General features: G+C 51.1%; 8 protein-coding genes across 8 annotated transcripts; 3 read left to right on the plus strand and 5 right to left on the minus strand.

Annotated features, from left to right (window-relative positions):
- Nucleotides 1-199: 199 nt before the first annotated feature.
- On the minus strand, nucleotides 200-1,312 carry PFLUO_LOCUS8760 (uncharacterized protein; the record flags this gene model as incomplete). Its single annotated transcript, XM_073786520.1, has 2 exons — nucleotides 200-1,198; nucleotides 1,259-1,312. The coding sequence occupies 2 exons, from the start codon at nucleotides 1,310-1,312 to the stop codon at nucleotides 200-202; spliced, it is 1,053 nt and encodes a 350-aa protein (XP_073642768.1).
- A 1,119-nt stretch (nucleotides 1,313-2,431) lies between these two features.
- PFLUO_LOCUS8761 (NRPS) lies at nucleotides 2,432-8,743 on the plus strand (the record flags this gene model as incomplete). Its single annotated transcript, XM_073786522.1, has 2 exons — nucleotides 2,432-2,662; nucleotides 2,894-8,743. The coding sequence occupies 2 exons, from the start codon at nucleotides 2,432-2,434 to the stop codon at nucleotides 8,741-8,743; spliced, it is 6,081 nt and encodes a 2,026-aa protein (XP_073642769.1).
- Nucleotides 8,744-8,957: 214 nt separating this feature from the next.
- PFLUO_LOCUS8762 (uncharacterized protein) lies at nucleotides 8,958-12,974 on the minus strand (the record flags this gene model as incomplete). The annotated part of the gene is made up of 2 exons (XM_073786523.1): nucleotides 8,958-11,992; nucleotides 12,041-12,974. 2 exons carry the CDS (start codon nucleotides 12,972-12,974, stop codon nucleotides 8,958-8,960), a joined length of 3,969 nt encoding a protein of 1,322 aa, XP_073642770.1.
- Nucleotides 12,975-13,631: 657 nt separating this feature from the next.
- On the minus strand, nucleotides 13,632-14,553 carry PFLUO_LOCUS8763 (uncharacterized protein; the record flags this gene model as incomplete). The annotated part of the gene is made up of 2 exons (XM_073786524.1): nucleotides 13,632-14,003; nucleotides 14,065-14,553. 2 exons carry the CDS (start codon nucleotides 14,551-14,553, stop codon nucleotides 13,632-13,634), a joined length of 861 nt encoding a protein of 286 aa, XP_073642771.1.
- A 1,285-nt stretch (nucleotides 14,554-15,838) lies between these two features.
- On the plus strand, nucleotides 15,839-16,417 carry PFLUO_LOCUS8764 (putative secondary metabolism biosynthetic enzyme; the record flags this gene model as incomplete). Its single annotated transcript, XM_073786525.1, has 1 exon — nucleotides 15,839-16,417. One exon carries the CDS (start codon nucleotides 15,839-15,841, stop codon nucleotides 16,415-16,417), a length of 579 nt encoding a protein of 192 aa, XP_073642772.1.
- A 775-nt stretch (nucleotides 16,418-17,192) lies between these two features.
- Nucleotides 17,193-19,193, minus strand: PFLUO_LOCUS8765 (uncharacterized protein; the record flags this gene model as incomplete). The annotated part of the gene is made up of 4 exons (XM_073786526.1): nucleotides 17,193-18,470; nucleotides 18,519-18,868; nucleotides 18,949-18,967; nucleotides 19,029-19,193. 4 exons carry the CDS (start codon nucleotides 19,191-19,193, stop codon nucleotides 17,193-17,195), a joined length of 1,812 nt encoding a protein of 603 aa, XP_073642773.1.
- Nucleotides 19,194-19,605: 412 nt separating this feature from the next.
- PFLUO_LOCUS8766 (uncharacterized protein) lies at nucleotides 19,606-20,994 on the plus strand (the record flags this gene model as incomplete). The annotated part of the gene is made up of 3 exons (XM_073786527.1): nucleotides 19,606-19,847; nucleotides 19,897-20,215; nucleotides 20,278-20,994. 3 exons carry the CDS (start codon nucleotides 19,606-19,608, stop codon nucleotides 20,992-20,994), a joined length of 1,278 nt encoding a protein of 425 aa, XP_073642774.1.
- A 387-nt stretch (nucleotides 20,995-21,381) lies between these two features.
- Nucleotides 21,382-24,858, minus strand: PFLUO_LOCUS8767 (uncharacterized protein; the record flags this gene model as incomplete). The annotated part of the gene is made up of 3 exons (XM_073786528.1): nucleotides 21,382-24,227; nucleotides 24,279-24,533; nucleotides 24,594-24,858. 3 exons carry the CDS (start codon nucleotides 24,856-24,858, stop codon nucleotides 21,382-21,384), a joined length of 3,366 nt encoding a protein of 1,121 aa, XP_073642775.1.
- Between the last annotated feature and the right edge of the window lie 2,128 nt (nucleotides 24,859-26,986).

Consider the following 26,986-nt stretch of genomic DNA (forward strand, 5'->3'; position numbering starts at 1 on the left):
AGAACTCTACAATTTGTCCTTCCATCGATCTGTCAGCGGTCTACTGTTTTATATTTGTATATTCAGTCTGAATACTGCTTGTCCACACTTATTGGTCGATGTTTTTATGTGGGTTTCCATTCTGTGAGAACGGAACTTCAAGCCCAACAACTTGCTCCGTAGTACGACCAACAGAGTTAATAGACATGAGAGAAATGGTTCATATTTTCTCTGCGGCCTGCAAGTACCCTAGAACCTTTTTAACAAGGAAGTCCCGCGGCTCTGCTTGATCATCATTACTCAACGCATGCGAAGCACCGGGTACCACTGCACTGTAGTCTTGATCCCAGATCTGGGCCCCGGTGTGATCAGTAGCATTTTTCCACCTCCGTAGCAAGTCCTCCTTATCGACCCAGTCTGGGACTGCCTGATCCGCGCCCGAAATCAAGACCATCAACTTGTGTTTCAGCAGTCCCCGTTGTTGAACCATGCCAAAGGTCTTCTGGAAATGCTCGTCGCTCAGATCTGAGCTAAACAAGTCGTCCTCCGATGGCGATTTGGGACTTTCCGGACTGAGGAGACTCAAAAGTCTGCGAGCGCTAATAGGAGTATTGGACGGATAGATCGAACTGGTCATCCACAAAGGTAGTAGGGTATCGAAGGATTTGTCCTGATGAATAGTAGCTTCCTTTGCCATCTCTTCCAGTTTCTTCCATAGCTCTTGAATCTCGCTTGAAGATCTGCCCTTAAATCCATACTTCATGCACAAGGCGATTGCCTCCCGGTCAGATACTGGTGCTTGCATGATGGCCCCGTCAATCTCAAGACGCTTGATGTTCTCAAGCTCAGAATCGAAGACAGGAACACTTTGATGTGGGTTTGGTCGGGATATATAATGTAACACGCATTGGCTCCCAGTGGAATGTCCCATAAGGACGACCTTGCCATCCCCGAATTTGGACGTCTTGTAGTCTTTGATATATTGCACGCATTGGGCAATCTCAGTCGTGTCTCTGTCGAGATGCCCTAGGCCCCATGATTGATAGGAAGATGTGAGGTTGACTGTGAAAAGTGACCATTCCGTAGGCTGTAGCGCGCGGACAAGATCTGACATGTAGGATGTTGTTGCCATGCCGTCTCCTAATCCGCCGATAAAAAGAAGACTGTGAGGTTGGCGAGCGCTGCTGGAGGCATATTCGAATGTGACGAGAGATTCCGTCTATGTTTCGCATGAGTGGGATTCGATCAATTCCTCTTCCATAGTTAGACGGAGACGTACATAATGATGCAGGATGCCCGGGAGACCTCCCTTAGGCCAGAATTTGGAGTACATATTGAAGTTGTGATGTCCGGGAAGTTGTGAAAGTGGCCAGAGTATCTGGACGAAAGTGCGGAATTGACCTATGACTTAATGTCCGTAGAGCGGGCCCATTATCAATCTCCGAGGTCGGCTAGATGTGGGTGTTCCTGGGTGGGCAGACCTTCCATGTCTTACATCCGAAAGACATACCCACGGAATTGCGGTTTTGCTGAAGAAACCAGCAGGAGGGACCCAGAAGGTAGTGTAATACTACTCGCATAATCTCACAAATACAGTTTATGAGTACGTAAAAAGGACCCTTCCAGAATTATGGCTTGGATATGGTATCCGTAGAATACGGAAATACTGTAAAGCATGTAATACAGTCATAGAACACAAGTTTCGAACTAGTAATTTACAGCGGATCTGATTAGGCAGAGCGGATCTGATAAACCCAAAACAAAATAAAAAAATTTTCGATCACCAGTGGCATGAACACCAAAACTTGGCAAGCAGGAGAAGGCACCGTGCGGTCTCGCTAAGATCGACGAATGCAACATATCTGCTGGACCAGTGGACTCAAAGCAGGAAAAATATGTGATTCAGCATGCAGCTTCAAAGACCTCGCCACACTTCACTTCGAAATGTCCGATTGCCGGTAAGTTCCGATGTGTCAATGCGGATGGCATCGATTGGTTAGGAAATTAGTACTGCCAGTTACTGCCTCTTGATGACGCTGCTGAACAGCAGCCCGGGGTCGATACGAAGATACCGAGCCTCGTTTCTTGTCATGGTGGACATGATCGGGACTGACAGGGAAGAGCTCAATTGAGGGCCACTCGGTTAGTGCCTTGGCGTTGCGTGGGCCCGTGCTGTTTTCAACTCTGCTGAATCCGAAATTCAGTAGAGTACTGGTAATTCCTAGGCCGATCTCGGTGTGACTACACACAAGTATCGATACGCAGTATTTCTCCTGGCTTCGCGGCTCGCCCGCGTGAAGAAAATACGCCGATAATGTGGGCAGCCGTAACAGTTATATAATAGTACCCGGTGCGATTTTAAGCTAGTGTCGTCAAGCTGGAGCTAGTTGACAACTTGTCGCATCCCAACCCTCCCCTCGATATCACCACGAAAGCTCAACTGTTCGCCAGCATGGGTTTCCTGCACTTCGCTGAGACCCAGGCGAATGCTGGCGGTCCAAACGGCCCAAAACCTATCAAGATCGTCGAACTCGGATCTGATGGGGCCTCCACTCCGACAGGCATGCGAGAAGAGGTTTTACTCCTATCCTGGTTGATCGTACTCCTGCGCACCCAGGAAGGCGGCCAGGTCTCATATGAGTGGGCCTATGGCAATCGAGAAAACGCTGTTGCGCATGAGGCAGTGAGCCAGTGCCTCTCAACAGATGTAATGACAAACTTGCAAAATACTGTCGGGCAGAGTGCAGCAACAATCTCTCCCCACGTCAAGAGAACAACTACAAAAAGCATGTTCAGTCCTATGACAATTCTCCTTAGCACTAGTTCTCTGTCCAGAAAATCTGAAAAAGCAAAAGATGAAGTGAGTGAATCGTCCGTATTGATTGCAGGTTTTGGCTAACCACAATGAGCACAGGGTGCGCTTCACCTGGAAGCATGTTTGAATGATGGGTACCTCGAAATCCACCCAGTGTGGTACACTGAGAATATGTTTCCATTCACAGTGACTCGGTTTATCGAAACACTGGCGGACACCATCAAAATGTGCATTTCAGACCCAAAGGCGTCTATTGAAGACTGTCTTCGGCCAACCAACCATGATCTGGATCAGATTTGGAGATGGAATCATCAGCTGCCTCCCACATACGACTTCTGCATGCACGAAATGATCGCTCAACAAGCCCAAAAACATGGTGACAAAGAGGCAATCTCATCCTGGGATGGCAGCCTGACTTACTTCCAAGTCGACCGGTATTCCACGCTTGTAGCATGTTCACTCAAAGAAATGGGTGTCAAGTTAGGCGATTTCTTACCCGTGTGTTTCGAGAAGTCAAAATGGACGATTATTGCTGTGCTTGCGGTGATGAAAGCAGGAGCAACGCTTGTGATGATGGACCCATCCCTTCCACTTGCCCGTCTTCAAGACATGGCGAAACAGGTCAATGCAAAGACAATTCTGTCATCGATCCAGCAGCACGAGCTGTCAACAGCGATTATACCAAGCGGAAATTGTTTCGTCGTGGAAGCAAAAACATTCACTCTCTTCTCGCATTCTCAAGATGTTCCAAAACTACCGACTGTACCACCATCTACTTTGATGTATATTATCTTCACATCTGGGAGCACGGGCACACCAAAAGGAGTCAAAATTTCCCACCAGACATACACCAGCAGTGCGGTACCCCGAGCAAAGGCAGTTGGCTATACAGAGGACTCGAGGGTTCTTGATTTCGCCTCCTATGCTTTCGACGTCAGCATCGACAGTATGCTCTTGACTCTGGGTAATGGTGGCTGTCTTTGCATTCCTTCCGATGAAGATCGACTGAACGACATCAATGGAGCGATCAGAAAAATGCAGATCAATTACGCCGGTCTTACCCCTTCGGTGGCCCGGATCCTGGATTCCGACGTTATATCATCGCTCAGTGGACTTGGACTTGGTGGAGAAGCAGTCTCGGCGAGAGACGCTACCATATGGGGTCAAGAAACCAGAATCATCATCGGCTATGGCCCTTGCGAATGCACGATTGGATGCACGGTCAACAGCAGCGCAGCTACAGGCAGAGACTATATTTCCATTGGACCAGGAAATGGAGCGGCTATGTGGATTGTTGATGCAGATGACCACGAATCGCTTATGCCGGTTGGCGCCGTGGGCGAGTTGCTCGTTGAGGGGCCCATTGTCGGACAAGGCTACTTGAACGATTCCGAGAAGACTGCAGCCGCTTTCATTAACGATCCATCGTGGCTCCTTGCTGGCCACAACGGTTACGCTGGTCGAAAGGGCCGTCTATATAAGACAGGTGATCTTGGAAAATGGGACCCAGACGGCTCTGGCGGTATTGTCTTCGCCGGAAGGAAGGACACGCAAGTGAAGTTACGTGGACAACGTGTCGAGCTTGGAGAGATTGAAAGCCAGCTCAGGGACAGACTGCCCGCAGAAACCACTGTTATTGTTGAAGTGATTGTGCCCCAGGGATCTGGAGGTCAGCATACTTTGGTGGCATTTGTGGCATCCAAGCCTACGAGGGGACAGGAGAGTACGGATTTAAGCTCACCTACACCCTCTGGAGAGCTGCGTTGCACGCTGTCCAAAGCTAATGCAGATCTGGCGAAGGTTCTGCCGCGGTACATGGTGCCGAATGCATATATACCAGTGAACTACATCCCAACTCTAATTTCGGGAAAGACCGATCGCAAAAGGCTAAAGCAATTCGGTGCTACAGTCGACTTGCGGAATTTGGATCAAGAAACGGCGACTACCGCTACTCGGGAGCTGAGTGACCCCGAAAAGCGCCTGCGAAAGGCTTGGAGTCTAATCCTGAAGCTCAATGAGGAGGCCATTAGACCAGACGACAACTTCTTCGCACTCGGTGGTGATTCTCTGGCGGCAATGAAGCTTGTTTCTGCTTGCAGGGACCAAGGGCTTGAACTTACTGTCACTGGCACATTTGGCCACCCGACACTCTCAACAATGGCTGAGATTGTTCAGAGTTGCGAGACACAAGTACGCAAGGAAATCCCCGCATTTTCTATGATATCACAACCACTCAAGAGTGCCTGTATCGAAGCGGCACAGGCTTGCGAAGCAAGTCCGGATGCCATTGAAGACATCTATCTGTGCACGCCCACGCAGGAATCACTATTTACGTTCTCTCTCAAATCGACAAAGACGTACGTTGCCCAGAGAGTCGCATGTATTCCGTCTGAGATCAGCCTCGAAGCCTGGAAAAAAGCATGGGAGGAGGTTGTTGCGGCAAGCCCTATTTTACGTACTCGTTTGGTCCAGCTTCAGGACCCTGGCCTTCAGCAAGTGGCATTAAAAGAAAGCATTTCCTGGAAACATTCGAAAAACCTGGTCGAATATCTTGATAACGACCGCAATGAGAAGATGCATCTTGGACAAAGCCTTGCTCGATATGCCGTTGTTGACAATTTGGCGGATGAAAAGCGATACATGGTGTGGACTATTCACCACGTTCTCTACGACGGCTGGTCAGAGCCACTAGTTCTTGAACAAGTTCGCAATGCTTTACAAGCTCAAAAAGTCGACAGGCAGACACACATGAGGGACTTCGTCAAATATGTGCGCGACACGGACGAAGCCGCTATGCAGGACTTTTGGCGACGCGAGTTGAACGGTGCTGTCGGACCTCAGTTTCCGCGTCTGCCTTACAGAGATTATATGCCCACCCCAAATGGATTTATTGAGCATCAGATTTCTTTTGTGACAAATGCCGGATTCCCTTTCACATTGGCAACATTGATTCGTGGTGCATGGGCGCTCGTGGCATCACAATATACGCGAAGTGACGATGTCGTGTTTGGCGAAACCCTCACAGGTCGAGACATTTCGTTATCGGGGGTCGAAAACATTGTTGGACCATTGATCACAACACTGCCTATCCGAGTTCATGTCAACCGAGCGAGCTCTGTGGAGTCCTATCTACAGACTGTTCAGCAATCGATCTTGACTCGTACCCCATACCAACATATGGGAATGCAAAACATCAGAAAAGTTAGCCGAGATGCGCAGCATGCGTGCGAAGCTGGCACAGGACTGGTCATTCAACCAGAACCAGAGTACGATGGCAACGACCTTGGCTTTGACAAAGGAGATGTCGTCCGTGAAGCCCTTCATTTCAATCCATATCCGCTTATGATTGCTTGTGGAATTAAGAAGGGAGGCTTCAGGGTCTGTGCTAGTTTTGATACCAGTTTGGTTGAAGTCGAACAAATGAATCGAGTTCTTGGCCAGTTGGAAGTCGCTTGCATACAGTTGGCAAAAGACTTATCCAGAAGACTGGGTGAAATATCTTGCCTTCCAGATGCCGAATTGAATCAGATTTGGCAATGGAATCAGATGCCTCCACTACCATTGGACGAGGCATCGGGAACGCTTCGAGCAGATGCGACCATCAAGCAAGGATCAATATACCCTCGGGCAGTGGTTCCTTGGGTGTGTGATCCACGGAACCCATCTCTACTGTCTCCAATCGGCTGTGCTGGCGAGCTGTGGCTTGAAGGAACTTATCTTTCAGGTGACATTGTTGAATCTCCAGCCTGGCTTGCGTCTGGAAGCTTTGTATCTACTGGCCGAACCGGAAGAATAAAATCGACTGGTGACATGGTTCGGTTGCGGGACGACGGCAGCTTGGTGTTTGTTGGCCGAAAGGAGAATGTCGTCCCCGTTCAAGGACATGCAGTAGACCTCGCAGATGTTGAATCTTACTTCACGCGACATCTTCCTACATCCATTCGTGCCGCTGCAGCCATCACTCAGACATCATCAATGAGCGACACTCGACAGAAGCAGGAGCCACAATTGATAGCATTCGTTGAGCAGCAAGCTTTTGGAGAAGACCATGTTGGACTCATGTCATCTGAACATGCCATTACTTTAGACATGCCGAACCAACAGGAGTTCAAGATGACTATCTGTGCCACGATTCCAGTCAACCTTGCAGTTGCGCTAAAGAGACTCGACAAGTTCATCCAAGACTCCCTCCCATCACGCATGATACCATTTGCCTACGTTGTGGTTGATAAGATATCCACCGCCACGGAACAGGTTAACCACAGTTTGCTCAATCAGATTGCCTCACGGATTCCTCAATACATACTTGAAAAGCTTCGTGAAGGCTTCCATACGTGGAAGAAATCATCATCCCAAACAAATCTGACAGCCACAGAAAACATTCTGCGATCTGCCTGGGCAAAGATACTTGGAATCAATGCGGAGCAGATTGTTGTTGAGGACAACTTTTTCCGCCTCGGTGGTGATTCCGTGCTGGCCATGAAGTTGGTCTCAAGTCTCCGTGCCGATGGACATAGTTTGACTGTTGCCGATATATTCCAGCACATGCGCCTTGGTGATGCAGCTAAGGTTCTGAAGGTGGATCAAGCATCGAAGGCAAAGGTTCAACCTTACAAGCCTTTTTCGACGCTGAACTTCTTGGATGTGGACTCTTTCTTGTCTCAAGCTGTCCGCCCAAGACTCGCCAATTCAAACTGGTATATTCGAGACGTGTGTCCCGTGACAGACTCTCAAGCACTCGACATCAAAGCAACCATTCAGACACCGCGAACTTCTATACAGTACAACATGCTCTACTTTGAAAAAGGTACTGATAGAAAGCAACTGTTCCGTGCCTGCGATAACTTGGTCAAGACCCACGATATTCTGCGGACGGTGTTCATCAAACACGAATCGACTTTCTATCAGGTTGTCTTGGATACGCTGGATATTCCTGTGGCGAGCAAGGAGGCTGTCGGGGATATTGAGCAATATGTTAGTGACCTCTGCAAGACGCATATCGAAACCGAGTTTGAACTCGGGTCGTCTTTCGTCAAATTTTTCCATGTGGATGGCAACAATGGAGAACAGTGTCTCATAATTGGTCTATCTCATGCGCTGTATGATGGCTTGTCTCTGCCTAGATTGCTTGAGGATCTGGAGACTTTGTACCTTGGAAAGACAGTCGTTGATTTCGAGCCATTCTCATCATACATGACGGGAATTTGCAACAAGAATGCCCAAACTAAAGCGGTCAGCTACTGGAGCAATCTTCTAAAGGGCTCATCCCTATCCATTCTGGATGGGACATCCACGCAACGCGGTGACAAAGGGCTATTCCAAGAAAAGTCTGTCGACATCCCCAAGCCTCTTGAGGATATTACCACGGCAAACCTGCTCACTGCAGCATGGGCACTGCTTTTGGCTCGCCGTCTGCAAAAGCCTGATGTGGCATTTGGCAGCGTCACCTCGGGACGAGGCATTGACCTCACAAATGTGGAGAATATCATGGGCCCATGCTATCAGCTCACTCCAATCCGAGTACTCTTCGAACCCAACTGGACAGCTAGGGACCTCTTGCATTTTGTTCAGACACAAAGCGCTGAGTCTGCGGCCCACGATTTCCTTGGGTTCAAAATGATTTCCCAGCAGTGTACAGAATGGTCATCTGAAGCACGATTCTTTGACTCCATAGTCCATCACCAAGATTTTGACGATTTCGACATTATGCCTTTTGCTGGAGGTAATTGCAAAGTGGAAATTTCAAATCCACATGGCGATGCTCCTTACCCTTTCAAGGCTGTATCGTTTGTCCGAGGTGGACAGATGCATGTCGGTGTGGTTGGAAGCGAAAGAGACGCGAAATTTGTACACTCAATCCTGGATGAGTTGACGATCACTGTTCAAGAGCTCGCAACTCATGGCCCCGAGCGCCTGTTTCTTGATGGTCATGTTTTTCGAGTTGACTGATCATGGCCATTGATTTGGGGCACATATAGAAAATAGACCGTGATTTATTTCTTTTGTTGAGCTTGTTTAGATATTTTACTCTATTTATCCACCTTTTCTCCCCTGCTTTTATTACGAATGTAGAACCCCTTTAAACCTAATTGAGAAGAGCGTATCCTTTAATCTAATTATTTATTATCAAATATTAACATAATTCGACTTTGACCATCTGCTTTCACGTCGCTACGGTTTGATGCATGACGTTCGCTCTATAGCTCTCCGATCTCTCAAGCAATTCTTCATGCGACCCACAGTCCACGCACTGCCCTGCTTCGATCAAAAAAATGGTATCGGCCTTCCTGATAGTGTGAAGACGATGAGCAATCGCAATAACAGTTATCCCGTTGGCGGCTTTCTCCAATCCATCTTGCAGGAGCTTCTCCGACTCAGCGTCCAACGCACTGGTGGACTCGTCAAGAATCAATAGCTTAGGCTTTCTAACCAGTGCTCGAGCAATCGATAATCTCTGCTTTTGACCGCCGGAAAACTGACTGCCGTTAGGTCCGCACAGGGTCTGGTAGCCATCCGGCAGCCCCTCAATGATGTCGTGAATATTGGCAAGCATGCATGCCTCTTGGATTTCCTCCATGGTTGCGTCATGTCCGGGTCTTGCTCCAAGGCCGATGTTGAACTCGATGGTTCCCTCGAAGAGCACACTTTCTTGCGGCACCAAAGAAATTGTGTCGCGGAAAGCGACGTCGCGGTGCCTCGTCACGTCAACGCCATCAATCAAGATAGAACCGGACTGTGGTGTGTACAGTCGCTCGACTAGGGAAACTATGGTCGATTTTCCAGCACCACTCGGGCCAACAAGGGCACAAAATCTTCCCGGCTGAATGTCAATGCTCAAGCCATTCAAAACTTTCATGTCAGGCCGAGCAGGGTATGAGAAATGGACATCGCGGAACTGAACACTGGAGGCAATCGTGTCAGATAGATGAGGGGATTTGGGCTCACTCGACGCCTCGAGGTCTTTCTCTTCCGAGGAGTCTGAGAGTAAAGGGCTTTCTACATGTCCCTTCATTTTGTCCTTTCCAATTTCGATGAGGCTCAAGATGCGAGCCATTGCTGCTCGGGCGCTGGAAAGCTCCGGTGCGAGAGCAAACATTTGACTCCAGAGCAATGCACTGACAAGGAGGGAGAAAACAACAATCAGAAACTGCGTTTGAGTGTAGTCGCCATTGATGATTTGTTTGGCACCCCACCAATATGCAAGTGCGTTGACACAATTGCCGAGGAAGTAGGTAATCGCCTGCCAGAGACTTGCTTGGATAGTGACTAGAAGTGTTTCCTGGCGTGGTCCTTTCAAGGAGCGTCGGTAGCTCTTGAGAGTTGCCTCTTCAAGAGAAAGGGATGCAATGGTTTTAATGGAGGCGATTGCTTCTGTACCAATGTCGACGGACTTGGTATATGCGTTTTCGTGACGTTCCTCGAATTTACCAAGCACTCGGAGCTCCATCAAACCAGCCCCTAGTAGAAGTGGCACCAAAGACAAGCAGACCAATGCAATCTTCCAAGCAATTATATGCGTCAGAATGATAGCTGCGATGAGGTTGATCGTGATCGAAAACAAAGAGCCAATGACGGAGCCGCTCAATCCCGCCAGAGCATTGCCGTCCCTTGTGATGTAGGAGAGTAGCATGGCAGGACTTCGGCCTTTAGACTGGTGCCACTGGAGATCTTGCTCGAACAGTGAGCGGAACGACAAGACTCTGACCGAGTAAACGATTTTCTCCGATACCCAGCCGAATCCTGACCAGCTGACCAGGTTTGCGAAGAACTCAATAATGGCAAGAACAAAAAACATCAGCCCATAGAAGTCACCGCGGGATCGAATATACGAGGCCCCCTTGCAGGGATTCAAACTTCCGACGGTGTTGCCAAAGATGACTGCCTCGGCAGAGAAGGCTCCACCGACAATGCTTGCGCCGAGGAGTGCCACGACAACAATGAGCAGATGGGGTCTCAAGGCGGGAGCATACCCGCGCATGAGAGCCCACAAAGATTTGGATGGTGTCTCAGGTTCTTCCTCTTCTTCTGCAGAGTCGGTGACTGGTTTTTCACTGGTTGATACCTGAGTTTCCTCGGCCTTGTCAAGATCATTGGATTGGCTGCTCTGTTCGACATCGGTTTCTGTCAAAGAGGCTTGATCTGGCTTGTTGATGCTGCCCTTGCTGCTGGCTGTTTCGTTCTTCCCAGATGCAGATCCAAGGGTTTGTAACTTGACCAGATCGGCGTAAGTTCCATTTTGAGACATCAATTCGGAATGGTTTCCTTGCTCCACAAGACGTCCTTTGTGCATCACTATAATGTTGTCTGCACTGGTGATTGTCGAGAGACGATGAGCAATCGTAATCACAGTTCTGCCAGTAGCGATGTTTGAAATCGCATGCTGGATCCGCTGCTCGCTTCTTGAATCGAGAGAAGCTGTGGCCTCGTCTAATATGAGAACAGCAGGATCCTTGACAAGAGCCCGAGCAAGTGAAACTCTCTGTTTCTGCCCACCACTGATCAGCCGGCCACTCGAGCCTGCGACCGTTCCATATCCGTGTTGCAACTTGGAAATGAAATCGTCCGCATCAGCAAGTCTTGCAGCCTTCTGAACCAGGGTAACGATTTCAACAATGTCTGATCCCCGTTTCTCTGCCGCAGCCATAATATCCTGGCCCTCTCGGATTTCATTTGATAGATCAGCGAGGTCGGGAGCAAGAAGTGCTGACTTTAGATGTGAGTGGTGCGGATTGCTTGAGTTGATTAAGCCATGGGCGATATTTTCCAACAGAGAGCGGTCGAGGAGGGAGGGTTCCTGTTGTACCAGACTGAGGAAACTCCTCAAGTCACGGACATTGAGATCGCGTAGGTCGTGACCATCAAAGAAAACTTGTCCCTCGATGGGATCATACAATCTTGTCACCAACCCCGCGATAGTGGACTTGCCGCTTCCCGAAAGACCGACAATAGCAGTATGTTTATTGGCGGGTAGGCGGATGTTAATATGATCCAGAACAGTAATCTCTGGCCGGGAGGGATAGGTGAATGAAACATCCTTGAACTCAAAGCCGCCTTCTGCTTCTGAGAGACGAAGGCCTGAAGACATAGTACTATCAATGAGCGGCTCGCGGTCAATATCTTGACGCAGCTTTTGAAACGAGGCCACGGCTGCTACAAAGAGATGGAGAAACGGAGCAACTTGACTCAAGAGCAAAGTGGCTGTTAATGTGTCAGTATAAGGTTGTAACGAAAATGGGATCAACCAACCTTCGACGAGAATGAAAATAACTGTAAAAGTAGCACCCACTGTTGTGCCTGCAGAATTATCGCTCACAGAATTGGCGATGCGTCGACTTCCCTCCCAAAATGCTAAGCCGTTTGCGCCATAAGCGATAAAATATAAGAAGCCAGATTGCGTGCCAACAGCCGTAGCCTTTTTCAATCCTTCCCGCTCAGAGGATTTCAGGGCTTTAGAGAACTTGTTTTCCAGTCGAGCATTTGCGCCAAAAGCTTGAACCACGACAATGTTGTTGAGAGCCTCGGAAGCAATCGATGATGCAGTTGCGGCGTAGTCCGACATACGCCCGGAATATTTTTCGATATAATGACTTCCAATGAACGACATGAGGAAGTAGGCTGGAACCAACGAGACCAACATCCCTGCGATTATGTCGTCTTTGATAAAAGCCACGATGTATGCGGTGACAAAAAAGGACAGACTCGCAAGCACAATTCCGGCCTTCTCAGATGTGCCGGAACGGATTGTCTGGATGTCGCTGCTGAGTCGAGACGCGATTTCTCCCGTCGGTAGACTGTCAAAGTGTGACGGCTCCTGTCGGAGCAAGTTCCGCAAATAGTTTTCGCGCAGTCTCTGCGCCAACCGGGCGCCGTAAAGGGTCCAACACGTGAGGTGGGCATAAATCAAGACGAACTGGGCGATAGCCAAATACACGATCAGGAGAATTTTGCCGTTGATGTTGTTTTGGTAGTGGGTTGCATCGCCCGAGCTTTCATCTGTATCGCACGTCACGGCGTTGAAGTCGTTCAGGAGTTGACCAAACACAATTCCAATCAATGGAAATGGAACTCCAGATGCGATCGCGCATATGATTCCCGATAATAACATTCCTAGGTCGCTTTTTGAGGGATTAGCAGCAAGAAGCAGGCGAGGATAGCCCGCAAGCTTCTGCACGAACGGCATGGCGACTCGATTTTGGTGATGTCGGCTTGCAGGTTTGCTGTTGTCTCTATCGTGCGTTTGGGTCGAGTTCTGGTTGATTGAAACTCTGTGAGAAGCCAGTCGATATCATTCAGCTCGAGGAAAGCAGTTGGATCACCACGAGGAAACATTCAACGATCTGATTAAAATGTAGAGGCCGCGTTGGATGGTCACATCGGTTGCTATGAGCTCAACGTTGGCAAGAGGGCCATCTCGGGATCGTGAAAATTCGGTCAGAAGCTGCTGCAGACGCTCAAAAATGATTTTAACGATCAGCCGACATCGGTCTTGGCCTCTTGGACTTGCGACGCAAATGCAACCCACCGAAGTCGCGCGAAGAGATAATTTCAGGAGCCCGACCATTATCTGATCGAAAGTGGGTCCAATAGTACCCGAGTATCTCGTATTATACGGAAACTAGTCAAAGTTACTCAGAATTACCGAATACGGCGCTAGGGCCAAATGGGAAATTTTGTCGACGCCTGGTGTGGGCTTCTTCTCGGCGAGTAGTGCAGGCCTCTGCTTCCCATACCCGTGGGCACCGGGGGGCTCGATCTAGAGATACTTGGTGTATAGGAAAGCGATCGATGAACTGAACTAGACACTAAATATTTCACATTTTGGGCACAATACCCAACTCTATAGTTTGGCATTCCATGCCGCGCGATCAGCAGATTCCAAAGGTTTCTCTCTTCCATCCCAAAAAAGCGGACACAATTGGAACCACTTCTCTCGGCTACAGATGGAGTGAACCGACCTCTTGTGGCCTAAGTCGACGTATTTGCTGATGGTAAGTCCCTGGGCATTCTCGTAGGACAAGATCGTTGCCCCGTTGGCCTTCGGCTCGCCTACGACATTCACAGTCCGGGGGTCATCCAAGAAGCAGTAATGGATGCAGCTGGAATACCATGCGTTGACTCGATGCGAACCACGGAAGGAGGCATCGCCAACAAGAGAGTGCCGTCCACGATCGTAGTCTCCGGCGTCGTAGTGGGCGCCATAATGATCCTCCTAGGGATAAATTGTCAGCATCGCGGGTTCGTGGAAACAGATAGAAGACTTAAGAGCGTACCTTTGCCCAATATAGCTCGTAATAGGAGAAACGTGCATCATTAAAGCGGCCAAACAGGCACAGGACGTGAGGATCAAAGTGCAATTTGCGCAGATACTCCCGATGTTGGTCTAGTGTCCCAGTCTCATTCCAGCCCTTTGCCACCCGAGGATCGTTCTGCCACGTGTTGAAGAGCTTGAGGTGCTCCTCATTCTCCCAATCAACCACTTCCAAGGAAAAGTGCTCATCAAGCTCGGGGATGTAGCGACTATAGGCGATCGATCCTGGGTGTGGCTTGGGTCGACGTGTCGGATGCCGAGTATAAACAGGCTCCGTTGGAAATTTGTTTGTGATTTGGTAGTGCTCAGGCATGACGGGGTACTGAGCCACTGGCTCTCTTAGAGGACCATCAATGCCCTCTCCCACGGCCCAAATGGGACGAGGGCCCATTGGAGAAGCGGCGCCTTGCCAGAAAGCACTCCGGAGAATCAGCAAATCTTCAATTTGCATGGTCGAGACTCCTTTCGCACTCCATGGTCTCGGATGTTGTATTCCCAAGCCGGTGGTAAGAAGCTCTTGCTGGATGACGCCCTTCCCCGTGCCACGCAGAATAAGCCTGAAATATTCGCAGGTCGGATGCGCAAGGTATATCGCATGGATCACATTCCAGATCTGACCCAGAGACGGCGTATTGCTTCCCGTCCATTCGAAAACAGTCGATGGACTCCGACATGCTCGTGCCCAGGGACTGTTATCCGACTCAGATGGGCATTCTTTTTCGGATGGGAAAGATAATTCGAGCCACGAGAGGGAGTCGCTGTGCAGCGGTTGTGGCATAGGTCGGCCATTCGAGGGCTGGCTATCCAATTCCAAGCTGAGCCTGACCGGCGCACTTTCGGCAATGGTCTGCACTCGGTATGCAGTTAAAAAAGGATGTGGGAGTTTCACTGGTGGATATTTGGGCGCCATCTCGTTGGATTTTGGTTGTTTGCAAGCTCACGAGGTAGCGACAGGATTGAGCAATGGGAAAGACCAGAAGAAAAAGCTGTCTCTGGCCGTGCGGAGATACAGCCGAGGAAGGATGAATTCGCACAGCAAGCGGCGTGCCCAGCTATTTGACTGGGGCTTTTACGACAATTTCAGAGTCAAGACTGTATGACCAATAATGGCTCTAGTATCTGTCTGGTCAGCTAGGGCATCCGTGGGCAGTGCCGATCCGGGCCCAAGCACCGGCGGCACCGACATCGCATGCTGTTTCTAAAACAGAGTCTCCGAGAATAATTCAGGATGGAGAAGTGTTCTGCAGCCGAAACCACGAATGGAGTGGGTGGGCACCGGTTTCTTTACCATACCGGAGGGGATACATGTTTTCTTACAGAATGGTATGGACACGGCGTATGAAGAGGGGCAAAACTGCTCACGCTCACAATAATAATAATAAAATATTGCGCGCCCTCCGCCCTTCTTTGGGGAGCAACTATCCACATCCAACAATAATTTCAATGTCTTTGAGGTCGGGGCCCCTACAGTTTCGGCATTTCAATGTCTCTTTCCCACACGAGCGCATTGTCCAGGTCACAATAAACAGGCCCGAAAGACTGAATTGTATCGACAAGGCAACAAGCCGGGAGATCCAAAGCATTTGGGAGCGTTTTGACCAAGATGAAAGCCTATGGGTTGGCATTATCACCGGTTCTGGGAGAGCCTTCTGTACCGGTGCAGATCTCCATGGTATGAGCGTGCCCCTCTTCCACATTTTTCAAAACTAACATGAGGGAATATAGAATGGAATGAGATGAACAAGACCGGCGTGGTCAATGATATGTCTGCTCCGGGACTTGCTGGGCTACCTCGTCGCAATGGCAAGAAGCCTATCATCGCTGCCGTAAATGGCATTTGTATGGGAGGCGGCTTTGAGATGGTGGCTAATTGCGACCTAGTAGTCGCTTCATCCTCAGCCATCTTCTCCTTACCTGAAGTGAAGCGAGGTATCGTCCCCGTGGCAGGATGTCTGCCACGGCTGACCAGGATACTGGGATTACAACGCACCACAGATCTCGTTCTCACTGGGAGAAATGTGGACGCGAAGACGCTCTATGAATGGGGCCTTGTCTCTCGGCTTGTCGAGTCTGCCGATGATGTTGCCTCAGCGGCAGTTCGACTTGCTCAGGAGATGTGCAAAAACAGTCCCGATGCACTGATTGTGGGCCGCCAAGGAATCCGGTTAAGCTGGGAAACAGGTAGCGTGGAAGATGCTGTTTCTACCCTAGCTAATGAGTGGTATCCCCGCCTGGTTGCCGGTTCCAACTTTGCTGAAGGGATCCAATCTTTCGTGGAGAAGAGACCAGTTGAATGGGTGAATTCGAAGCTGTGAACCCCTACGAGGACAGCCGAGGGCCAGCTGTAAGCTTTTGATGGGTTCAAAATCATTTTGCATAGAAATCTATGAGCATATATTTCATGTGAAGCTCTTATGATTCGACAAAACCAAGGAAGGCTGTTCCCTGCCGCAATTGTATAACAGCGTCAGGAAACATCGCACTAGTATGCATCGTATTCACAGCGAAGTTGGGTAATTCCGAATGTATCCACCGGTATAATTCTACGCATCCTTGACCCACACTGAAAAAGGATCCGAATCAGATAACTTTCATGTCCATTTTTGGGTTCCAGTCCAAAACGGAGAAGAATTTTCTTTGGCTCGGGCATTCTCTGGCCGCCGTCGGACCATGTTCACTACCCGCAACGATTAAGCGAAATTTGAGGCGGGGCTGTGCTGAATTAATCTTGCAAAAGGTAGCCACTGTGCTCAAAATGGACTCTACCAGGGCCAGGGCTGAAGCTCTATCTAATCAGATGATCTATGCTCGTCAGCATATGTTACCTCGGCCGGAGATTATGCAGTCCACCTCGTGCTCCGCTATCTTGCTCTTTACTGCTCAGCCAGGGGAGATTAAAAATGGGAACTCAATGAAACTGTCTTGGTTCCCATGCAAGCGGAGGAGACAATAATATTATCAGATCATTCTAGCCAAGGACGTGGGCATTAGAAGGTAGACCGATGGAAGATCATAGAATACAAGTCATGTCTTTGATATTCAACTATGTTGGGATAGATTCCTCTTTGAGGCTGTGCAGATTGTATACGCCTAAATCATAGGGAAAGCATTTCCATCGCCCCTCAGATCGCTACCAGCACTGTGAACCAGCTTTCCATCATCATAGTGCAAACGGATGAGCTGACCACGACCAAATTGCGAACGCTTCCAGCCCTTCAAGACGTCAATCTTGTGGCCGAGGCGGCGCAGACCCTCGACGGCAGCATCACTAATCCCTTCCTCCACATGCACGGTTCGGTCCGTGTCATCGGACGTAACAGCAGCAATGCAAATGCGCGGAGCATCCAGCGCTGCCTGTGGGTGATAACCGAAAGCTAGCATGTTGAGCAGGACCTGCATGTGGCCCTGCGGCTGCATGAAGCCGCCCATGACACCGTAGACGGAGTGCAGAGATCCGTCTGCGACGTTGGTGACTAACGCCGGAATGATGGTGTGGTAAGGTCGCTTGTACGGAGCCAGCACATTGGGATGGCCTGGCTGCAGGGAGAAGTTGGATCCGCGGTTTTGGAGCGTGAAACCGCAGCCAGCGGGGATGATGGCTGTGCCAAAACCGGCATAGTTGCTGTTGATGAAGGAAATCCCATTGCCGTAGCGGTCTGTTGCGGCAAAGTAGACGGTGTCGCAGTGGTTGTGTGCGGGGCTGCCGTGGTCCAGGATGTCGGATGCGCGATCTGGTGAGAAGAGCTTTGCTCGCTCAGCCAGGTACTCGCGGTCGAGCAGGCCCTGCGACGGCACCTTTTCCACGTCCGGGTCCGTCACAAACCATGCGGCGTCGGCGAAGGCGATGCGCAGACTCTCAATCACAGCATGCAGGTACTCAGCCGAGTTGTGCTGCTCGGCGCTGAAGGCGGGGATCTTACCCGCCTTCTCGAGTTCCTCCAGGATGCCCAGCGCCATCAGCGCCACAATACCCTGACCGTTCGGTGGGTGTTCCCAGACCTCCACACCCTCGTTAGGTCCGCCGTCCGTCCCAGGTGTCTGCTTTGACTTTATATTCTGGCCGGTAAATTTGAGCGAGATCGGGTCAACTTCCTGAGTGCCTGTCTCGGCGTGATGTGCCAGGTCCTCCAGCGTCATGTATCCGCCGAGATCCTGGATCACCTTGACAATTTCCTGTGCGATACGGCCCTTGTAGAACCCAGATTTGCCCTCTGCAGCCAGCGCGCGGAACGTCTTGGCGAGGGTGGGATTCTTCATGATTTCGCCGGCCTGTGGGGGGCGCACTCCATCCTTGGCGGCCGCGTCGACCTTCAGCATCTCGCGGAAGTTCGGCGACGCATTTCGAATGAGATCTTCGCTTCCAGCCCACTGTTTGCAGGTTAGTATTTGCTCATTCACGGGGAGAAATATGCTGACAGAGTGCGCCGAGAGCTCCGACACCGGGAATCCTTCCTCGCCCAGCTCGATGGCCGGCTGCAGGATCTGTGCGAGGGACAGCTTCCCACTGCCAAACTTCTCGATCGTGTCGACCCATCCGGCTGCCGCGCCGGGTGTAGTCGTAGATAGAGCACTTTGCTGGGGAATGCTGCCAACCTCACCGGGAGCAAGCTTCAGGTCCTTGCGCACTTGCTCCAGAGAACCCTTTGCAGGATAGCGACCCGAGCCGTTGAGGGCGTGCACCTTCTTGGTCTGGGCATTGTAAAAGAGACAGAACATGTCGCCTCCGATGCCGGTGGACCCAGGCTCCGTTATGTTGAGCGCCGCGGCTGCGGGGAAAAAGCAAATCCAGTCAGTTTGGTGACTTTTGCATTTATGTTTTACTTCAAACCAGTCTAGATAGACATACCAACGGCGACGGCTGCATCCTAAGATGGGCAAACCCCAAGTCAGTCTTCGCGTACTTTTTCTAGGATCTCTTGTACCTACCGCTGCATTTCCGCCCTGGCTCAGAATCCGGTGGCCGGCCACTGCCGCCAGTGGCTGAGTGCACGACACAATGCCATTTGTGCTGTGAACGGTACTGCGCCGGCTGGCGAAGGGGACGAAATCGGCGTCCTGCTTGGCGTACACTGCTCTTGCGTTCAGGGGCATCGTGGAGGTAGCGGTGGAGAACGACGAAGGACAAAAACGGAGGGCGCCAGGAATCTTAAATAGCTCCAACTTACCCCGCCACGCGCTGTTGGGGTAGGCGCTTATCGGCGATAGTGGCCGACTCTATGCGCAAGAGTATTTTTAAACTATGTAACCACCTTCCTATATCGACTAGCAACCAAAGTACATAGTAGGACTAGGTCCCCTGTCGGCGATATAGGGCTGGGTCCCACGGTAGAGACCATCTCACCGCCCAGGCTGACGGGCCGACTGCGGAGCAGCTTCTCTCTTCCGGCATCATCCCACTCAAGTCCACACCCCCCATCCCATCCACGACCCAGTCTGACATCCTATAAATACGTGCGATCACCTTATCTGATCAAAGGCCGTCGGTCCTGATGGCAGCTGCAAAATGGTGGTCTTCGTCGACCTGGACCAGGACATCCTTGACAATGACCGATCGGCGTTGTCCTTCTCCACGAAGTTGAGCGTGGTGGCTCCCGTGGCGGACCAAGCCGACATCCCAATCTCCCCGGCCCCGTCTATTTCCTCCCATAACCCCGGGCACGAGCGCGGCATTTTTCCGGATAAGACGCAAAATCTTCCCGTGCACCCCAACTGGAGCGCGTTCTCGGCAGCATTAAGTTGTTATCCGTGAGTGGATCATTTTCCCGCGACCCCATTACCCGCTAACAGGCCTCAGTATCGTGAAGGAAATCGCCCGCGCGGTCGACCTCAACACCCTCCATGCGCTATCTCGAACCTGCCGTCAGTTCCACGTGAACTTGGCCCCTTTCCGCCAGCAGCTAGTTCGTGAGACCTTGCGCTGCGAAAATGAGTACATTGAGACAGTGGCGGAGATGCTGGACGGCGGTGCCGTCTTGCCCAACAGCGTCAAGTCAGTGCTGCGCCTTTTGAGTCAGGGAAGTGGTGACCCGAACCGCATGACCCGCGGTAAAGTGGGCAAATGCGCGCGTGACATGGTGGGCGAGTGTCGACGCTGCGCAAAGATCGTCTGTCGAGTAAGCTTGCACCTGGCATTTTCTGGCAAATAAGAGCCTAATCAAGATCGTTACTGCGTTAGAACTGCACGATCAAGCCGCCTTCCCAAACAGCTCTCAAGAGCCGCATTCGCCGTCTATGCCGTATTTGCGGCACCGCACCGCTCTCTCACCATCTCCCTCTCACACCTCCGACAGACAAGGAGGATCTTGAAGCTGTGGGGATACCAGCCCTCGCTGACAGCTACTGCACCTGCGAAGAAGCCGTCTGGATGTGTAATCAATGCGGACAGACCCTACGCAGCGGCGATACAACCTATCGGCGCGTGTGGGCCTGGCGCACACGGTACAGTACCTACCTTGGTGGTGGACTGGGAACCGGCATTGGCGAAGGCTGCCAGGGCGTCAAATGTGGGAGGGGCGAGGCGTGCCTGGCGGCGCAAGAGATCGAGCTTGAGGTCGACTGTGAGGTCGATGAGGGCTCCGGCAGCGATACCAACAGCACAGGAAACAGTCCTCCTGCACAGTGGCATCCGTTGAACCACCACCATGATATCTTTTCGACGGACAGCCACGATGAAGAAGAACCGGGCTATTTCCGGCAGGAGATAATCGGGCTAGGTGGCGTGGTCAAACACAAGGCCAAGAAGCGGGTTATGGTAGGCGCCTGCGTCGTCGAGTACGAGGATGAGCGCGAAACGGGACGCTATCTCCTCCGTGAAGAGAGCGGTTCGCATCGCTCATGGTGTGGCTGGTGTTCGCGGGTGATTCCTGCGAAGGAAGAAACTCCTTCTATTTGACCGGATTGCCTTCTCGAGCGATAACTGCATGGACTAGCGCAGTTTGCTTTTAATATTCGCCATGACTTCTTCATTTTGGATACCAGTATATTTATTTCATCGATAACAATGATGAGTACATGACATGAACCTGATTTACTTTTACGATTTAACTTAGACACCATCTCCCCCATCTACCCTCCATTATTCCCCAATATTGAAAGTTGGTAACAATAAACCATATAAAACTGGAAATAATATTGTTTGTTAAAAACATACATAAAGAGGGAAAAGAACCATGTTTCATCCTATAGATGGTCATATCATCACATTTGGTAAACAACAGGTATATGTGAAAGACAAGTTTGAAGTGATCAAAAAAAAAAAACAAAACGATACGCAAGGTGCTCAATGGGCAGCAATTGCTTTCAAAAGGCCTTTCAGTTTGGATTCCTTGGGCGGGGGAGATTCCTCTCTCCTATGGCGGCGGTGGTGTGAACGTGGATTGCGACTACTCTGCTGCTGGTGTGAACTCTCGGACTTGCGCTCTCGTTCTCCATCTCGGTCTCGGGGCTTGCTAGGCCCAGGCTTATCAGACTCTTTACGGGATGACTTCTTCGTTTCACGCTGCCGCGCGCCGTCATCCTCACGCCGGACATGCGAGCCGCTCGACCGTCCACTGGATCTTCTCTCTTCAGGTGACTCCTGGCCATGATCTCGACTGCTGCTCTGCCCTGTTGATGAGCGGCGGGGCTTTTCTGAGGCCGAAACAACGGCCTTGTTGCTGTTGATGCGCAGTAGTGGCTTGTGCATCTCCGACTGGCCCTCAGTCATGTATCGCAAAAAGGGACGAGGCTTGGCAGGCTCGGATGATAGTTTCGAAGAGGACGATTTAACTGTTGATCGGGATTTCTCACGCAATAGGTCACTGCCGGTGTAATCAGACGGGTGACGTCTAGGCTGTCTCTCGACAAGAACCACCTCCTTGCCTTTATCCTTCGAGAGACGTCGAACCGTTTCGGTGGTGACACCGCTCCGTTCGCGGTCTGCATCTGATGCATGCCTCTTCAGAAGAAGCGTTTCAGCTCGACCTTTCTCTTCTCGCTGCCGCCGAGCTTCCTCAAGAGCTTGTGCCCAGTTGTTGGTGAAGAGGCCGCGTTTAGTTTTCTGGCGCTGCAGCTGGTCCCGTCTTCCTTCAGATGAAGACTTGGAGTATCGTCGTCCGCGTTCAGCCGGTTTGGAGCGCTTTCTGCGTCGTTTGGTGGTACCTTGTCCGTCTGTTGGAGGTGGAGCGGGTTTCTCAATGGGCTCATCGGGAGCTGGCTCCATTTTAGCTGTCTCTTCTTCTGGTGCAGAGTCGGCAGGCGGCGGTGCTTCTTCGGGGGCAAATTCTTCAGCGGGGGCTTCCGCATGACTTTTATTTTCGGCTGGGAGATCTTTTTCAGAAATATCTTTTGCTTTCTCCGCAGCATCGTCAACCGGAAGGCTTTCCGGAGGGGATTCTTCAGCCTTTGCGGGAGGGGCATCAGTGACTATTGAATCGTCAGGTTGTGCAGGCTCAGGCTCTGGAGTTTCTTCAGAGGCTTCTTCAGGGGCTTCTTTAGCCACCACAGGCGCTTCTTCGGTCGATGGGGCTTCAGTTGGTTCCTCTGTCGCTGTGGGTTCTGCTACCGGAGGATCTTCAGCGGTTGTCTCCGTGGCTGGAGCGTCTGCAGGTGCTTCTTCAAGTGGTGTTGTTTCCGAAGAAGCCTGCTCTGGAGCGATCTCAGGTGCACTTTGAGAAGCACTGCTTTCTTCAACATCAGGAGGTTCAAGGGCCTCAGGAGCCACGGCAGTTTCTGTGGGAGATGGCTCAGCGGCAGGCTCTTCAGCAGAGACACCTGGTGCACTCTCAGATGCTATTTCTTCGGGAGCGGCTGCAGTTGGTTCTGTTTCAGCCAGCTCTTCCTTGTCGACGGAGGGCTCTTCAGCAACTACTGCCTCCGAAAGAGAATCCTGACGAATCGGTTCGGCTTCCTCCTCGGCTGGAGACTCTTCAACGGCCAATGTCTCAGCGGCAGTATCTTCAACGGGCTCAGCTTCCGACGAGTTTTCAGCACCAGATTCAACAGCAACAGCGTCATCGGCAACAGGACTCCCTGACGCAATTTCCGGAGCTTCCTGTTCAGTAGTGGATGTTTCCCCAGTATCAGCCGCCTTATCAACATCTTCATCGTGAGTAGCAGTCGGCTCATCAGCTGGAGCCGCTTCAGCTGGTTGTTCGTTGACAGGCTCATCGGCAGCTGCTATCTCGGCAGGATCCTCGACAGGGGTTTTGTCCTCTTCTACAGTCACCTCTTCAGCAGCCAGTGAATCAGCTTCAGGCCCAGGCCTGGATACTGGTTCGGCCTCTGCCACTGCGGCTTCCTCTGTAGACATCTCGTTCGAGGTATCACTCACAGACTGGGTCTTGTCTGTCTCTGCCGCGGGCTCGCTCACAGCCTCGGACGCAGAGGCAGAGGCCTCAGACTTCTGAACAGGTTCCGCTGGGGGCTGATTCTCCTCAGTTGCTGGCTTGGTATCCTCAGGTTCGCTGGCTGTCGCGTTCTCTCCCGGACTACCAGCGTCATCGCCGGGATTTGCAACTTCCTTGGTTGACGCTTCAGTCGGTTCTGGTGAATTTTGAGTAGTTTCGTCCGGAGCCGCAGCTTCAGCAGCTCCAGGCTCGTTGGATTCCTCGGTCTTCGACTCTGGATCCGGTGACGGCTCTGCTGCAGGTTCTGTGGTGGGTGCAGGCTCGGGCTCTGACGGGATCTTAACAGGTTTGGCTGCTTTCACAATTTTGACCTTCTTGCTATTCTTTTCTTTCTTTTTCCCTTTCTTTGCATTCTTGCCTGTTTTTTTGGGCTTCTCATCCTCTTTCTCGTCTTCTGGTATGTCAAAAGCCACCTTGGAAGCACGAGGCTCTTTTGTTTGAGAGACTGCTTGCTCCGTATCATCTGCATTTTCTGAAGGCGGCTGCTCCTTACTGGCTGGTGGGTTTGCTTCTACGTCGCCTTCAGTTGACTCTGCAGGTTCGTCTTTGCTTTCAGCGAGATCGTCCTGTGCCTCGTCGTTCTTCTCGACACTGGCCGGGGCAGCTGTGTCGTCGGCCGCTGTTGAACCCTCCACTTCCTCGGTTTCGGCGTCTTCGGCTGCTTGTTTCGCGGCTTCCTCTTTCTCCGCCTCTACTTTGTCAAGCTCTGCCTCGGGGTCACACTCTGGGAAGTCGTCATCTGTATCAGTTGTTAATCAACAGAAAATAGCATACGGCTTTGGGGACTTACCATTGTTGCTATTGTCATCATCCTTCGTATCGGGACTTTCTGCTGCTGGTGTGGTACTTTCATCGTCAGGTGCAGATGTAGTACACTCGGCTGATTCTTCAGCCGCGGGGTCTTGTGGAGCTTCTTCATTGCTAGCTTCACCCTCTGCAGCTGGCGGAGGGTCATCACTAGCAGGTGCTTCCTCGCTAGGCTCTTTAGCATCTGCCTCTCCAGAATCGGCAGCGTCTGGGGTGGGAAGTGTTGCCTCCGAAGGTTCTATATTAGAGGAATAAGGTAAACATAAAACGTTCGGCGTCGATGATAATCAACACATACCTGCAGATTCCGGGCTTGGATCCTCCGCTGGAGAGGCACTTGATTCCTCTACCGGAGCGTCCTCGGCAGCTGGACTATTCTCCGGTTCCGCAGTGCCATCGTTCTCCTGCTCCTTGCCCGGCGTCAGAGGATCGGAATTGGAAGAGAAAACGGGGTAATAGGCAAAACTCAGAGTATCTCGATCAAACTTCTGGTATTGACGCTCGAATGTCTGATATTGGTAGGTGGGGAGCTTTGCGTACTGGAAAGGCTCCTTCTGCTTCATCTTCTGCTACTACGCTTGCCGGGTTGGGGGTCGGGGATGGTACAGCGCCCAAGGGGAGTTGGTTGGTATTTCTGTTGGTCTTGTTTTTCTTCTTTTTCCCTTTGGCAGGCATATCCCTCCAATTAATGACGTAGGCGCACGAATGCTAGGTGGCGCGCGAGAATGGGAGATCGAGGAATGCAACGCCGAGGCGGGAGTTCATGTATTCTGAGACGGAAAGGGAAGAAACCATATGCTTGCATTCTGTCTGGTCATTGCGAGGCAGCGTATAATATTTCGTCGCCCACCTCCCGGTCGGACAGGCGAGAGCGGGCTAGCAATTGGGCGCAGGACATTATCGGGGAGGGACCCGAGGGTATTGGCTGCCCATTGGGCCACGTCGTCGGACTCCATCATGCTGTGGTTGTCCAACATTGAAGATAGATGCGTGGTTGGGGCCGGGTCGAAGCATTCCCCACTTGCAAGAAGGTCTGCAGCAGCGACGGTGAGCCGGGATTGGCAATTGAGACGTACCTAGGTCGGGTCAGAGTGGATGGTGCCACCGATCAATTGATTCTTATTGCACTGTTTCTGTTCGGGCTGTACACTCGTACTGCCATGCTCCACTGCCCGGATAGACGCCAGACGCATTTCTGCCCAACGTGCCCGGCAGCAGCGGCAAAGGGGGAGGGACCGAATGGGTTGAGTGGGAACAAGACAGAGTTCCTGTGGAGAAGGTACGCCCTCCACTTGCAACAATTCAGCAGATCCCCGACTGGAGGAGAGGACAGTCGAGATGATGATCCAGACAAGCCATGCAGCGGGCCGAGCATCCATGCCCGATCGCCTCACCCGATACTCACTGGTTGCACCAACCATTGCCCCCGATGCCCACAGCGAAAGGAGCATATGAACGGTATTCGATCTATAGATCGGTGCGCTGATTGGTGGCCCCGTTTCCACATCATCTCATTTACCCGAACCGTGTTCCACAGACGATATTCCTCGATGATAGATTTTCCTGTTCACTTACTCAAGGCAATTCCATACATAGTCAGGGCTGACTGAGAGATGTTGTTAACGGGGTAAGGTGCCTGGGTGCCTGGTGGCCTGGGGTGTCTTTCTCGCGCGCGTGCCCTTGGTCTGACCTTGACAGACCACCTTCTTGTCTTTCATCTGTCGTGCTCTCTCCCTCTTTTCAAGAACAGTAGTTATCACTGTATCAGCCTTCCCTGATCCTTGTGCTTTGATGTCACAGCATCGGTAGCCGTGCCTCCATCGAAAATGCCACTCCAAGACCTTCCAGTCGAGGTTATCTCTATGGTCCTTCATTTCGTCGACGGCCAACAACTTCGAAAGCAAGAAACCTGCTGCCTCCTCGTCTGCTAACGATGACACAGACGTGCAGAATCGGTCCTGTATAGGGACCTCGTTCTTCCTGCCAACGAGTTTACCCGATTACCTATTCTGAAGCTTGAAACCTTCTCACGGTGGTGGCTCCATGTCTATGCGACTGGCCCTGATAATTGGCCCCATGACTCCCCCGAGGGTACAAAAATACTGAACGAACGCCTGTGCATGTTACTCTCCTGTGATTCTTCCTTAAGGGACTTCGGTCTGCAGGGTCGCGCCAATATCCTCTTCGGCGTCTTTACCGGCACTAGCTCTCAACGTGGTCCCCCGCCAGGCTTATCGGTACCCTTGGATCGTCTCACATCTCACATCTCGTAATTGATATGTGTGAGTCTCAATCAAGGGTTAATTTCCACACTCACATACGTCATTGCATTCTGCTACAGTTACATGCAGGCTTGCAGCAAGACAATGGATGATGCGAAAAGAATATACAAGACGTGAACGATAGAATTCCATCTATCTGTCGTGTCTGTATTTGTAGAGGCAGGGTAGCGGAAGAGCTCTGCAATCCAGGCATCCTAGGGGACGCCTAGTTTCCATAGTGGCTGATCAGGTGATCAGGATGCGGCAGTGTGGCAGCCAGTAAATGAGTAGTGGGAGATTTATCTGACACTTGACTCGTTGCCGAGATCAGATCTCAATCCGACAACACTAACAAAAAAAGGCCACCCGTGATAAAGTGTTATTATTTCCGTCGTTCTTTATAATAATTTCCCATCAGCTATCCCATCAT

The sequence above is a fragment of the Penicillium psychrofluorescens genome, assembly GCF_964197705.1.
Source record: "Penicillium psychrofluorescens genome assembly, chromosome: 6".
In the NCBI taxonomy this organism is placed as follows: domain Eukaryota; kingdom Fungi; phylum Ascomycota; class Eurotiomycetes; order Eurotiales; family Aspergillaceae; genus Penicillium; species Penicillium psychrofluorescens.